Genomic DNA, 13,955 nt, shown 5'->3' with positions numbered 1-13,955 from the left:
ATTTTGCCAGCTCAATGCTACTTGGCCGGAGAGTAATTAGGTAACCCGCTGCACGTAGAGTGTTAGGGATCTTGAACTCACCCTGGGCGATTGGCCTTTTTGCCTTGGTGGTCAATTATCTACTGCCTATGGCTCCGTCCACTGCAGAGTTGACGGAAAAAAGCAGCGCCGAAAATTGTGAGGTCATGTGATTTTCCTTGGCTTCCAACCAAACTTCGAAAAGAGCCGCACAGACAACAAAGCTCATCAGACATGCCTTTACTATGGGGAAAGCGAAAATGTTTGATGGACCACACAAGTCAAGCAAGTTGAAGCAGGATTTCAGTGCCTATCCTGGTAGCCTGCTCGGACTCCAACCTTCACACATGCCATCTGATGTTCAAACAAGCCATAGGGATCCTGGATGGCAAGTATCACTGTAATGTCAAGGTGGATTTCAGTGGGGCCAACTCCAACAGCTGTTTATAAACATGATCTTACCAGCTCCATACCGCCCATCACCTATCAGAGATTAAGGCGAGGCGTGCCTGATAATGCTAACCTTTTCAATTAGACCAAATTCTGGCACAAGTGATGATAAAGGAGGGACCTGCAAGTATCATCGCTGTCTCTCCGAGAGCTTTACTCGTTCCAAGGTCTACTATGGACTTCGACCTTGTCCAAACCTATGTAGTAGCAGCCCTTTAGCCGACTTCTCGATACCAAGATCATACCCAAAATGGAAAAGAGGAATATTGTCTCATATGGATCATGATGTGGATGGGGATTACATCAACACTGTCAACTCTATGCGGGAATAGCAAGCGTGAGTGGCTGCGAAGCTCTCAGTGGAGTTGGCCTTGCGTCCGAGGAGCTCACCAGTGGCGGCTTGAGGGATTTCTGAGACTGCTGCATTCCCCCATCGACGATCACGACTGGCTTGCATGTAAGCACATATATGCATGCATACATATCCAACCTGCCGGAGGGTGAAGATAGGGAGTGGTGATGCGTCATTTCCTTACGGGAACTGGGACTCGGAACTAAAGCTTCCAAAGAAAGGCGTGGTGAGCAGGTCTCGATGCCACCCGTTGACGATGGTGCCAGCTTCTGAGACAAACTTTGCCCAGCACGATCTCAGTTCCAGCCAGGAATATATTTTTTTCACAACTTCCCTGGAGCGCATCCCGCGTCCGCATTCCACTGGTAGATCATGACGCAGCTTAATAGCAGGGTGGGCGAGACACGGCAATATTGAGGGGGTGGTGGTCGGCGATCCCATCCACCTAGTACATATACCGCTACCTAAAGAGCGTCATCTCAAAGACAAATCACCAAGCCACGCACACACACACATACGTTCAAGAAGAGATAATCTCTAAGTTAGTCACCATTCAAAACGGGGTTGCCGGCGGTTCGCGCAGGCGCATGCCGCCTCCCAAGAGTCAACTGCTCTCCGTCCTCCATAGCTAGGGAAGCGAAGACTCGAAGTCTATCTAAAGGTAGTGCCATTGAGAAGTCCTAATATGCTCTCCAGGTGAATAACAACATTTCTAGCATCTCACAGTTGTGCTGAGGTGAATTTTCTTGATGTTGATTAAACGACAGCTGGATGGGAATTTTGTGATTGCAGGGTTGACAAAACATTGTAGGACCGCTATTACATCCATTATGGCAGTAAGTACGGAGTACATTCAATGCATTGACCTGTGAAACCTCTTGCCATTGACTTCGAATAAGGGGTGACTATCTCAGCTTCTTGCACACAAATTCAGTGAAACCAAAATATCATGCATCCCGCGGCATCTAGCCCTTCTTGAAGACTTCAACCTCAGCAGTTCCGAGGGCACCTCCTTCACGTACCCATCCCTCGGCAGAGACAACATACTGCTTGTTACGATCCTGGACTTCAAAGTTGTTGGTCTTGGATCCCCAGGGGCAGTCCCAGTAGAGAGTGCAAACTGCCGCCTGCTCCTGCATCAACTGCAAAGCTACTTCAGCTCCAGAAGGGGAGTCCGATCGACCACAGGTGCAAAGGGTGTAGGTGGCATTTGGAGCAATCTCAGTGCTGTCGACATCGTCGGCTGAAATTTCTTCGTCTTTGTTGCCTTCCCTGTGGATCTTTCCGCTGCAGCCGGTAAGAGAAGACATAAGCATAAATGCATGCTTCATGTGCGAATTGGCGATTAACTTACTACATAAGTCTCAAATTGGCTATCTTAAGTGCCTTATTGGTGGAGTTGGTTATCTTGACGATAACCCACTGTTGGTATCCCATGGTTGCTGTGGATCTTGGGCTGGGTTGCAAATGAGCTACAAGACACAAACAAACAGGCTGATATGAGTATAGGGTCAAGAAATCATCCGCGTACCTTGGTATGAGATATCGAATTCAAGCAGTTGGTAGGAATCTTCTGTCTTCTGTGTGTCTTGAGGAAAAAAGAGGCTGGCTATCGCTGGGGGATGGAGCTGTATTTAAGCCTGAACATATTTTTAACAGGTCTGAGTCCAACCGAGTTACGAGGGGTCTCTATTCAACTCGATCTATTTAGATCAAACACATCATAGTTGTTGAACCGGGCACCAAACTGGGCGTATTGGTTCCCATTGAACCCACGGCTTGAGCAAAAGGAGCTGGGATATCGTTTCGGGTCTGCAAGAGAAGACTTTTATGAAATGTGCTGAGCGGGTATGGTTGCCACTTTTCGAGGATGGCCACTCAAATGTGCAGCGTTATGCTGCAGGTCTGTGGTGCAAGTGTGAGAGCACCTTGTATGCTTGTGAAGCGCTGCAACTACGGAGTTTAAAGATGAAAATACTCCGTAAACTTTTCGCGAATTGGAGAACATGCGTACATGCACATGACTGCCATGGATGGTAGCGGAAGCACAGACCATTGGGCCCGGGATATTGGCTGACCTGGATCCACCTAATCCCATTCGACCCGCGCATCTCAACGTTCATAAAAGTGGGATTCGAGATACCTAAATCTTGGGAGATGCTATGGAGTAACGGACAATATCACCCGTGCAATACAGAGGATCCATCGAAACGGCTGATCTCAAGTGCTGAGGTCCTCGAAACCGAGTAGTGGACTTTTCTGCAAGGCATAATGACAGCAACAACAGGGTAGTTGAGGGACACGATATTGTCACTTCAGAATTGGGTATCTTCACAGCATGCATTGCTCCACTGTGACAAGTATTACTGATGGCATGAGGTAGACTCAATGCAGCCAGGGGCTGCCTGATAAATGCTGTGAAAAAATGTGCAGGATAGCCATACTAGTTATTTTTAGCCATGAACCCAAAGCAAGTTCAGTCCGGATGGAAATCTTCAGTGCAACACTTCTTGCTTTCAGTGCCTGCACATCTTCATAACCTTATGGAACTCCAAGGAGTAAGTCTGTCTCAATAAGGCGAAGTTGAAGCTTCCTCAAGTTAGTGATGACTATAAAAGGTTTTCCCTTCAATGGGTCCCAAATTTGGCCAGCAATATTCAATCCAATATACTCTGAAGAATATTGGTTTACATTGCCTTCAACATTCTCCATTTTATAATGTGTTCATCCAGAAACAACTTCATCATGCCTCAGCTTGTCCCCTTCACCCCCGATATGCAGCGAGGGCAAGGGTACGCAGAATATGGACACATTATCAAAAGGCCAGATTGATTAATTCTCACTTTGAGTACTCCGTAGTTTCAACACCTTCCTTCAAGAGCCCTGTGTCAGAGGTGCTGTCACAGTAACTTCCAGTGGCTTTGAATGCAAACAATTCAAGGCCGATTATGAGTCTAGTCTGATTGAAAGCTATGAGTATGTACTCCGTAGTACCAACCTAAGGCGGACCAGACTAGATGATTGACTGAGGCTAACCGGAACAGAAAATTGGTGCAGTCCTTAGATATCAGCGCTGGTGCTGCTGTCAGTGGATGGGGCCAGAGTGCCAAAGTCGATGCTAAATATTTGGACCGTACTGAGGTCTGAGAGTGACTCCGCACCTTAAGGTTGTCTCAATTGCACAGACTAATTCAATACGGAGTACTCCGTACGGAGTAAACAGTTCGAAAATAGTACTCCGACCTACCAGGTTAGAGTCAGTGTGCAGCAGCAAGGCTCAGTAGATAACGTCTACAACTTCAATAAGCTTAACAGTGGTAACCTTGCAAGCACATATGGAGACAGATTCATCGCTGGTATGGATGATCTGCATGTGCTATTGTTATGCTAATGATAGGCTAACTTTTAAGTAGATTTTATCCGAGGTGGATTATTCCTAGCTAGGGTATCAATTACCGTCAAAAATACATCTAGCAAGAAAGAAATATCCGAGGCGTGGCTTCTGGGGACTGATTTCCCCCTGTTGGAAATGGTGATGAGACTTACTACGTAAAGTGCCGAAGTTGCCTTCAATGCTTATGGTGCAGAAGGGAAAGTGACCGAAGATGTCAAGTCCGCAGTCGAAAAGATACAAAAGAATTCACATGTCAGCATTAAGATTCATGAGATGACCGGTACTCAGTCTGAGGGTGGTCCTACTACCAAAACCGAAGCAGCAGGCTCAGACCTCCTTGCAGTGAAGGCCCGAGCAGATAAATTCTACGACGATGCTCACGCTGGAAAGCATACCCATATACGTTTGTGCGTATGGCTCTTGGCTGTCTTTCGCAATTGTCAACTTGGGGTTCTCACATCAAGGCTACAGTGCGATGCTCAGTCAATACACCCGTCTGCCGGATTTTGACCAATCTTGGTTTGTCCCTCTGGATTACTCGAAAGCGAATCTTCTAGTATGAACTTGTTTCCAATCCCCCAGTTGGATGTGCACTGACTGCTATCGTTAGAGCTGGAGCCTCTTGGATGATTTCACAAAGTACTTGGCGACTGAGAAGATTGTCAAACAAAGTAATACAACCTATGTTTGATCTACAGAGTACTGTATGCGTTCAATGACTGGATTATTTACATCTGGGTTTCGATGATAGTTCCTCTTGAAAAATTCAAGCAAGGTTTGCTACAGAAGCAAGAACTTGAACGTCAACGAATCGAAGAGGTCGACAAGATTAAACAGAGGGTACTTATGCAGCCAGGATTAAAATCTCTTCGACAGTAATGTTGACAACCACTTCAGGCGCTCGATATTAGTAAAAAGCCGGACACTGCTACTGCTCCACCAACACATACACGCCCAGAAACTTTCAGGTTCCAAGTTTATGTTCGTGCCGAATCCCCGAAGAAGAACTAATGACATTTATCTGATTTCGTTCCTAGGAGGCCATCAAGACAGTTATATATATCGTTCAGAGTATTCCCAAGCCAGATGATAACTGGACCGATAGTGAGTACCATACAGCATTTAAGCCATTCAACTGGCACTAATGTGATGATTCTACACAGCAATCGATAAGTATTTAGCTTCAGGAGCTAAGCAGAGATTCAAAATCCAGGTATACGATTTTGATCAAGTTCTTGGCACCACTGTTGTTTCTTTTGGCAAACATCGAAGAAGCGATGAATACCATTGTCTTATCGGCGAACGTTTACAGAACTACAACGATTGGAAGGAAGAGAGTCATTTTTGGGTCTTTCCCGAGGCTATCCATGGAGTAGCCGATACGGCCATTCTTGCATACGGCACAAGAGCGAAGAGATATCTCCGCCTGCAGGAGGGCGATCCCAGTGATTTGAGCCAGGTCAGCGGAAGGCCGTTTTTCTACTTTCATACAGCGTTCGACCCTGCGGCGGGGTCCTATTGAAGGTGATATAGCCCAGAGATATAATAGTGACAATGTTAAGCACATTGCTAGACCCTTTTCTTTATGGAACACCGTCATATTTCTCAGTTACCAGTCATCAATTTGCACACTCCGCGGCCTCAGAATAAGATGGACGACATGCGCCATGAACCTACTCCGTACACAGACTTGTTTCAAGGGGAGGGGAAATTAAAGATAAAATACTCCGTAAATAACTGCGCGTTTTCGGATATGGAGTGAATTACAGACTAGCTACGGAGTACTCCGTGGTGGTTAATCAATCATTGGGTATTTTGAGGATCAGTGAGGAGTATGATTCCAGCGAACCTCCTTTTCCAGCGGCATGCTACTTATGCATAGCCGGTCACATCCTTGATTGAATTATAACAACTTCGCAAGCCACGGATCCGCATTGCAAATTCCGCAGGATGAGCCAAGGGGGGCCTGCGGGATATAACTTTATCTTCCCTCAGAACGGATACTCCATCCTCTGTGAATACGATCGGCCCGAGTAAGGCGAGTGGGGACCTTAACCGCTTGTCCTTTCGTTCCTGGCTTGTTCACTAGTTAACTAGTTAATTAACTAACTTAGCGTGCATATCCAGGACCGGACTGAAAAACGGAGTATGTATTGTACGGAGTGCTCTGTACTCTGTACTCCGTATCTGGAAGTTTGTGATGATCGCTCTATGCAAGAGTCAATGAGTAATAGAGTAGTTCTTGGTATCCCGTACGGAGTAGATCAATGCCATTATGATGGATGGCAATGTAGTGGCGCACCTGGGGCGGGACCACCGCTTGGCTGCGGTCTTCAAAGATAAAAGTCGTTGCTCGCCCTGCAGAACTTCTGTACTGAGCTCCATTCTCCGGACACAGATTTATACCGTGTTCAAAATCGAGTTGGAACACTCTGTGGTTCGACTGGCACCCAGCCTCCTCCCGCAATTGCTCCTTTGCCATGGTTTCTCTATCTTTGCTCTTATGTTCGGCCTTAGCCGGCCTTTTGCATGTGGCAAGCTGCATCGACGTGCCCGACCAGGCTCCATTGACGGTTGACGAATGCAAATGCAAGCCGACGAGTCCTAAGCCGGTCTACGCCATCGCCCACCGAGTGTTAACAGAGGAAGGCATCCAGGCTGCTATTGCCCATGGCGCCAATGCGATTGAAATCGACATGACCGCTTGGAAATCCGGCTGGTGGGCAGATCACGATGGCTTACCCACCAGCGGCAATGTCACCGCCAAAGCTATGTTTCGCGAGGTTGCTCGGCTCCGTGAAGACGGTGCACACCTGTCGTTTGTCTGGCTGGACATCAAGAATCCCGACTGGGCTATCAGCGGCCGCTCCTCGGTCGCATATCTCCGAAAACTCGCTCGTGAGTATTTAGAGCCTGCTGGGGTGCGTGTGCTCTATGGATTCTCCAACCCTCGAAACAGCTGGGGCTTCAAGGAGATTCGCAATTTCTTGAATGCAAATGAATCGGTGAGCGTGTGGATGGACTCGGGTGATGCCAAGAAGATCTATGCCGGTGTTGGTAGAAGCATCCCGGTTGCCCAGAGAGTGGTGGATAACGGGCTATTCTCTTTATTCTGGAAACCATATATCTTCGATGATCTCCGTCGAAGCTCTGAGGCTCGAGATTGTTGCACGGTAGGAAAGGCGTTTGGATGGACGATACTCGCTGGACAAGACAGATACGTTGATAAGCTGCTGGGATATTCGGGAGTGGATGGCCTCATCTACGGCACCATGGCCAGTGCATACGAAGATTCGGAAGATACACGTGCAGCGGCTGCGCTGATTTCCAACTGGATCAAGAACCATCCCGATACTCATCGCGTACCGACACAGGATGACAAGCCCTGGTGATGAAAGGCAATCCCAGCAAGGTTGTTAACTAGTCAAGCGCGTGAAATTAGCAATGGAGAAGCAGAAGAACATTCACACAGAGTTTCCCCTGCTCAGTAACTGCACCTACTCCTCCTCCGTACGTACACCTCTTGAAGTACTCCGTGATGCATCTCTCCACCCTCCGGTGTCAACCACAGTCAGGCACCGGGAAGGCCTCCGATGGGCTCCATGCCCAATCGGATATCCGCGGCGGGAAGCACTCGGCGGAATCGCCCTCGGAGAAGCGCCTGTTCTGCCGGTCTGGGCAGGGCAGAGCAGAGAGCAAGGTCGGGATCGCGTGCTCGCAAGCAGAGTTACGGTGGTGGCTTGTCGGGAAATTCTGCTGCAAACCTTAAAAGAAAAAAAAAATTCGACGGGAAAAAGGCGACAAGGCCCAAAGAGTCTCTCTCCTTGTTTCTTCCCCCGCCGCCACGCCCTTTCGCCGAACCAACCTCTCCGCACTCACTCGCTCCTGTACATGCATTCTGATAGAACTGGATCACAGCACGCTTGACCATATATATATATATATATATATATATCTTGCCCTCAGGGAATCATACATACTGTGTATAGTATTTTGTTCTGCGTATCCCGCCCGTGACTCATCGTTCGATTTTATTTCTCCCCGTTGCACGGTTACCCCGCCGGAAGTTTTGAGATAAAGAAGAACAAGCCTTGCTCGTTCCCTCGCTCCGGAATAATAGAGACGCTCTCCTTTTCGATAGACAGATATCCCCCAGCCCAATTTCGTTCTAACCTCTCCCCACAATGGCCTCCGAGCAGCCCCAGGTCCCCGCCAATGGCAACTCCGCCCCGACCGACTTCGCCGTCAAGGCCGGATTGGCGCAGATGTTGAAGGGAGGAGTTATCATGGACGTCGTCAATGCGGAGCAGGTGTGTATCCTCCCTCAATGAGAACACTATCCCGATCCAATTCGTCTGGAATGACCAAGTTCTGATGAGACTATCCCTTCGTACAGGCCCGCATCGCTGAAGAAGCCGGTGCCTGCGCCGTCATGGCCCTCGAGCGTGTCCCGGCAGATATCCGCGCCCAAGGCGGCGTCGCACGCATGTCCGACCCCTCCATGATTAAAGAAATCATGAACGCAGTCACCATCCCCGTCATGGCCAAGGCCAGAATAGGCCACTTCGTCGAGTGCCAGGTAAAACCCCCTCCCCCCCTCCCCCCTCTCCAATATACCCGCAACCGAATCAAACCAAAACTGACCTCCACAGATCCTCGAGGCAATTGGTATCGACTACATCGATGAATCCGAAGTCCTCACCCCTGCCGACCACCTCTACCACGTCATCAAGCACCCGTTCAAGGCCCCCTTCGTCTGCGGCTGCCGCAACCTTGGCGAAGCCCTCCGCCGCATCCAAGAAGGCGCCGCCATGATCCGCACCAAGGGTGAGGCCGGAACCGGCGACGTCGTCGAGGCCGTCAAGCACATGCGCACCGTCAACAGCGAGATCGCCCGCGCTCGGTCGATCCTCACCTCCTCGACGAACCCCGAGGTCGAGCTGCGCGCGTACGCCCGCGAGCTGGAGTGCTCGTATGAACTGCTGAAGGAGACGGCGGAGAAGGGACGCTTGCCAGTGGTGAATTTCGCCGCCGGAGGTGTTGCTACCCCCGCCGACGCCGCCCTCATGATGCAGCTGGGCTGTGATGGTGTCTTTGTCGGTTCCGGTATCTTCAAGTCCGGTGATCCCAGAAAGAGGGCTCGCGCCATCGTGCAGGCCGTGACTCACTACAATGATGCCAAGAAGCTTGCGGAGCTCAGTGAGAACCTGGGTGAAGCCATGGTTGGCATCAGCGTGCAGGAGATGAGCGACAAGGAGAAATTGGCGAAGAGAGGGTGGTGAGAGTCTCGGTCGCCTCTCGACCACCCAAACCCGCTAGGAAATCCTGTCTGCTCAGTCCACATCTCTGATCTCTGATCTCACTTGACATATATATAGTTATGAGTGGCAGGAATTTTATTGGCATGTATTTTCAAGCGTAATATGTGCATGTATGTACAGATGTTAAGCTCATTTGGATATCCCGCCATGGCCAATTGGAAACAGAAGGAAGTAGTTAAATCTTTACGCGAAGCGAATTTTCAACGTAAAAACAATTCTTTTCATTTTTTTTTTTTTCACCTGCTTTTGCTTTCCTTTCCCTTCTTTTTTTTTCTGATTCAAAAGTAGAAAGAAGAAAGGAAACATAACCCTCCCACATCTCGTCACTCCATTTACCAATTCACACCTAGCACCATCCCAAACCGAATACTCTACGGGTCCCTCCGCAATATCCTCGAAAAGGGACTTCTCCAATCCTGGATGGAAAGTACAGAGCTTTTTATGTTCCCAGCAAATCAGGCATACGCAAAGCCCTTCCCCCGACACGAAACCCAAAATTCCCGAACCAGATTATTCGTTGCGCGCGATCCTCTAACAGCGAAAATCGACGCTAGGAACCTTGCCCGCTCAGACTTAGATACACCAGAATCGGCGTTGTGGTTATTGCCCGGCTGGCCTGCCGGGCCTCCAGCAGCTTCGTTCGAGCTCGCATCCAGCGACACAAGCGCGTTGCCCAGATGCATCTTCGCAGCACCAGGGTGCTGAAAGGCAAATTTCTTGATAACCTCGCTGAAGTGATCAAGTTCGGAACGGGCGCATTTCCCCGCGATCTGGCTTATCACAACATCGCCCAGCTGCGCCAGATATGCGTCGAATGGTTTTGCCGTAGCGGTTTGTTCCTGTCCTTTGTAAAGGCCGTCAGGGGTAAAAGCAGGGGGCAGGTCGTGTAACCCCAGCAATGTTGTCCAAAAGGAGCATGCTGCACGCAGAGGAAGCGTATCCGGGCCTTTGAGTGTAACGAGCGTAAAGTGCAGAATAGCCTGGACTACTTCAGGCTTGTCTTGAGGCGCCTCGATAAGGCTGAAGAACGATCGGCTGTATTTTGGAAGAGACCGTGTTAGAAAGTCAATGCAGCTATGGGCCACCTCTGGATCATATTGCACCGGGTCCTGCGCCATCCGGACCATGAGGTTGTAACAATGAACTATGAGCTCAACAACTTCGTCGTGAATTTGTGCTGGGTTTGTCGCCCTTGAGGCTAGAAAAGCAGATGCGGTTCCCATAACAACAGGAAATCGTGTAGAGGTCATGTCAACTGCTTTCACAAAGCGTACAGTCACTTCAGGGGGAAGTACGTAAGGCCCTGGCGACTTCTCTGTGTAACCCGCTTTTAGTACGTCGCATGCACCTTCAATAATATCTCCATCGGCACAGAACTCGTTTACAAGATGCTCCAGAATTTGTATAATAAGCGACTGAAGCGAAGTCGCACGAGGATCACCTGTCCAGAAGTCGCTTTCGGCAGAACGATCTGGGCTCTCCTCATCGAGGTTAATACAAAACTCTTCCGGAGCTCGCAATCCCTTGCCGATGCTTGCCGTACAACCCATTACCCTGAAGCCACTCGCAAGACCTGCTTCATGCTGGCCGGTCCGCGAGATGTCTCTGGCCTGCTTTGCTTCTTGGCACAGGGGGTCGAGCAACTTCAGGAGCAAGTTTGCCTTGCCAAGTTCAGAACCAACGGCCTGGATCACCGAAGCGATGCCTTCCACAACTCGCTCCAGGGTATGGCCGTTTGTGGACGGATTGGCATGAAGCTGAGCGAACTTGCTGATAAATTCTTCGACATATATCGTTAAGGGCTGACGACAAGTCCCGCATAAACTCGAAATTGACTTTGCAGCTGCTTGCTCAGAACTGGGCATTCCCAGTGAACTAAACAAGAAATTCAACACCGGTGCAAGGAGGTTGTGGTTCCTTTCAAAATATGGCGTATATTTCGCAATCATATCAGAGAGCGTCTGGCGAGTTTTCAACGGAATGTCCGTTCGACCAAAGCATATAGCATCAAAAAGCTCGGAGTGAAATAGCGCATGCAACAGATCGTCAGCATGCTTATTCTCGGCGATCGTATCCGCCAAAGATGCCAGGCAAAACATAGCAACTTCAAATCTTTCCCAGTCATGGTCGCGTATCGCCACAGCAGCTCGCTCTTGGATTTGCTGAATCATGGGAACGCCCAAAAGTGGATAGGTAGCCAACAGAAAGTCACTAAAATCCCGTCGAAAAGTATTAAAGATTTTGACATCGTCGTCCTCCCATTCGCTCAGAACCGACGGGTTGGGATATCTAAATTTATCAAAACATTCCGCAATAACACGGGTAAAGTTTTCCTTGACCGAGAGAGTCGGTTCGTCAAAGGCGCCCTCCATGATTAATTCGCTTATATTATCGGCAGCTTCGGTCCAAAATTCAAGTAGAAGATTACTTGCCATGTCCTCAACTGCACCGACACCAGGCGCATGGAACAGTTTAAATAGTAAAAACAGTATGCGTTCATGTTTCTCGTCAGGGGAGTGAGTCAAGACTCGTATCTGAGTCTCTGACGAAGCGAATCTGAGGAGCAATTCCAAAAATCGCATTTGATCATCTTCGAACTCCCCATTTAAGATGGCCATTGCGTATTGTTCTCCATCTGACCCAATTAAGAAATCCATGATACCGGTAAAATGATCCGGCGTGAGTAACTTTGGTTGACTTAGAATAATATCAGTAAGCAGTTCCATTGTGTTCGGGGCGAGGCGAGGCTCGGAGAGGAACCGGATCGCACAGGATATTGGAACATTGACTGCGGAAGAGAGAGCCCCTCTGTCGACGCGGACGCTGCGCATTGCAGTAATCCAAGCCTTTTACTGATGGTTAGCGAGGCAAGTAGCATAGATGAACACTGTCAATTTACCTGTAGGGATGAGATGGCCTCTTGCGCCGTATTTGTTGGCTGATCAGATGAAACATTGTTTGCTGAAGCTTGTGCATTATTAATAGCACGCTGGAAGGAATAATTAATCAGAAAAAAGGCATCATTCATGTTTGCCGTGAGTCGATCCTGATAGCCAGAGCTGTAATATCGTTAGAAATTAAGACGCAGATCTACAAAAGACGAAATGGAGACGGACCTGTTTTGAGCATGTCGGACAGATTCTTCGGCGAGTGTGGTTGAAAAGGACATGACTGCCAGGAGGCGGTCATAATTGAGTGAAGGTAGGACGAGGGTTTGGAAACTTTGCAGGTCAGCTTGCTCCTCTGGCAAATATTTCCCGTTCGCTAATGAAATGGCAACGTGTCGTATGCAGTGTGTCCATGGAGCTTGGGGCTTGAAGAACATTGCAGTCATGCTTGTGATGAATTTTCTCATGACCACCGGCGTTTCATTCTTGTTGACTAAAAGCAGAAAACAATCCACCAGGCGGATGAGCAGATCCCTGACCATTTGCTCTCCAAGATTGGCCCTGCACCTCAGGTTAGACTCCGCGAGGAGGATACCGCGCTTGAAAGCTTACCAGTCCTGGTGAATCTTCATGGTCAATGTAAGAGCGCCATAAAATCGGACGTTTGCATCTTCACTTCCAAGTAGGCTATCCGCAATAGCCCAGCCCGCAGCAGATTTCTGCAGGGTCTGCAGACGAGCTTGGGCAGTCTGTACAAAGCTAGCGTTCCCAGGGGCACTCAGAACTTGAGCAAGCTGGCAGAATATGTTAGTGAATAGTCCGCACAATAAAGAAAGAGATAAGGGGATAGCCTGAATTTGCAAACTGACCTCTGTAGCCTCGCGGATAAGCTGCGGGGCATCTCCTTGCTTCTCCATGGCTGCGCGATACAAGCACAGAGACTTGAGAATGGGATTTTTATTTTATTTTATTTTCTTCTTTTTCTTTTTCTTTCTTCTTTTCTTTTCCTTTCCTTTTTTTTTTTTTAGTAGTTGCACGATTGGGTCTGGAGCGGGTGTTACAAGAGATGCAGCAGTTTAGCGTGCGATACTCTTCTTCACCAGCAAAACCGCGGTTCTGGCCAAGAGAAGGAAAGCAAGAGGCGCAGTACTATCACATCAAGTACTGACAAAGTTTGATAGAGAGAATGCACAGGAAAGAGCACCCAGAGCTAGGGTCCAGCGGGCAGATTGGAAGATTCAAGCAGCAAGGAGAACAGGGGAATGTGCGCAGGGCCGGCAAAAGAAGGATGAAGGTAGAGCAGCGGCAGGATGTTGGTTCCTCTGGACAACAGTCACTGTACAATCTTTGTTCTTCTTCAGCGGCCAAACTGATTCCATTTCCCAGCGGATGGCTTTGCCTGTCTGGCTTTCTTTTTCTTTCCTTTTCTTTTCTTTTTTTTTTTTTTTCTTTTCCTTTTTTACTATATAGGGTGTTATTGTGAGAATATCCAGGATATCAAACTTGATGCTTGTGGGGGACAGGAGGCAAAA

General features: G+C 48.7%; 6 protein-coding genes across 6 annotated transcripts; 3 read left to right on the top strand and 3 right to left on the bottom strand.

Annotated features, from left to right (window-relative positions):
- Positions 1-321: 321 nt before the first annotated feature.
- Positions 322-1,261, bottom strand: CIMG_13025 (uncharacterized protein; the record flags this gene model as incomplete). Its single annotated transcript, XM_004445276.1, has 5 exons — positions 322-416; positions 481-501; positions 626-665; positions 859-958; positions 1,005-1,261. The coding sequence occupies 5 exons, from the start codon at positions 1,259-1,261 to the stop codon at positions 322-324; spliced, it is 513 nt and encodes a 170-aa protein (XP_004445333.1).
- Positions 1,262-1,785: 524 nt separating this feature from the next.
- CIMG_06184 (pleurotolysin A) lies at positions 1,786-2,257 on the bottom strand (the record flags this gene model as incomplete). The annotated part of the gene is made up of 2 exons (XM_001242287.2): positions 1,786-2,107; positions 2,175-2,257. The coding sequence occupies 2 exons, from the start codon at positions 2,255-2,257 to the stop codon at positions 1,786-1,788; spliced, it is 405 nt and encodes a 134-aa protein (XP_001242288.2).
- Positions 2,258-3,565: 1,308 nt separating this feature from the next.
- On the top strand, positions 3,566-5,736 carry CIMG_06183 (uncharacterized protein; the record flags this gene model as incomplete). The annotated part of the gene is made up of 12 exons (XM_001242286.2): positions 3,566-3,612; positions 3,680-3,796; positions 3,865-3,961; positions 4,044-4,176; positions 4,234-4,315; positions 4,376-4,621; positions 4,686-4,770; positions 4,825-4,885; positions 4,966-5,054; positions 5,112-5,195; positions 5,252-5,318; positions 5,378-5,736. The coding sequence occupies 12 exons, from the start codon at positions 3,566-3,568 to the stop codon at positions 5,734-5,736; spliced, it is 1,467 nt and encodes a 488-aa protein (XP_001242287.2).
- Positions 5,737-6,694: 958 nt separating this feature from the next.
- On the top strand, positions 6,695-7,606 carry CIMG_06182 (phospholipase D; the record flags this gene model as incomplete). The annotated part of the gene is made up of 1 exon (XM_001242285.1): positions 6,695-7,606. The coding sequence occupies one exon, from the start codon at positions 6,695-6,697 to the stop codon at positions 7,604-7,606; it is 912 nt and encodes a 303-aa protein (XP_001242286.1).
- A 67-nt stretch (positions 7,607-7,673) lies between these two features.
- Positions 7,674-9,774, top strand: CIMG_06181 (pyridoxine biosynthesis protein pyroA). The gene is made up of 3 exons (XM_001242284.2): positions 7,674-8,524; positions 8,611-8,793; positions 8,867-9,774. Exons 1-3 carry the CDS (start codon positions 8,399-8,401, stop codon positions 9,494-9,496), a joined length of 939 nt encoding a protein of 312 aa, XP_001242285.1. The 5' UTR covers positions 7,674-8,398; the 3' UTR covers positions 9,497-9,774.
- A 34-nt stretch (positions 9,775-9,808) lies between these two features.
- CIMG_06180 (uncharacterized protein) lies at positions 9,809-13,340 on the bottom strand (the record flags this gene model as incomplete). Its single annotated transcript, XM_001242283.2, has 5 exons — positions 9,809-12,381; positions 12,435-12,594; positions 12,652-12,984; positions 13,036-13,217; positions 13,293-13,340. 5 exons carry the CDS (start codon positions 13,338-13,340, stop codon positions 9,991-9,993), a joined length of 3,114 nt encoding a protein of 1,037 aa, XP_001242284.1. The 3' UTR covers positions 9,809-9,990.
- Between the last annotated feature and the right edge of the window lie 615 nt (positions 13,341-13,955).

The sequence above is a fragment of the Coccidioides immitis genome (genome assembly GCF_000149335.2).
Source record: "Coccidioides immitis RS genomic scaffold supercont3.2, whole genome shotgun sequence".
In the NCBI taxonomy this organism is placed as follows: Eukaryota; Fungi; Ascomycota; class Eurotiomycetes; order Onygenales; family Onygenaceae; genus Coccidioides; species Coccidioides immitis.
Note: the sequence above shows the minus strand (reverse complement) of the source record. Positions and strands in the feature narration are given on the sequence as shown.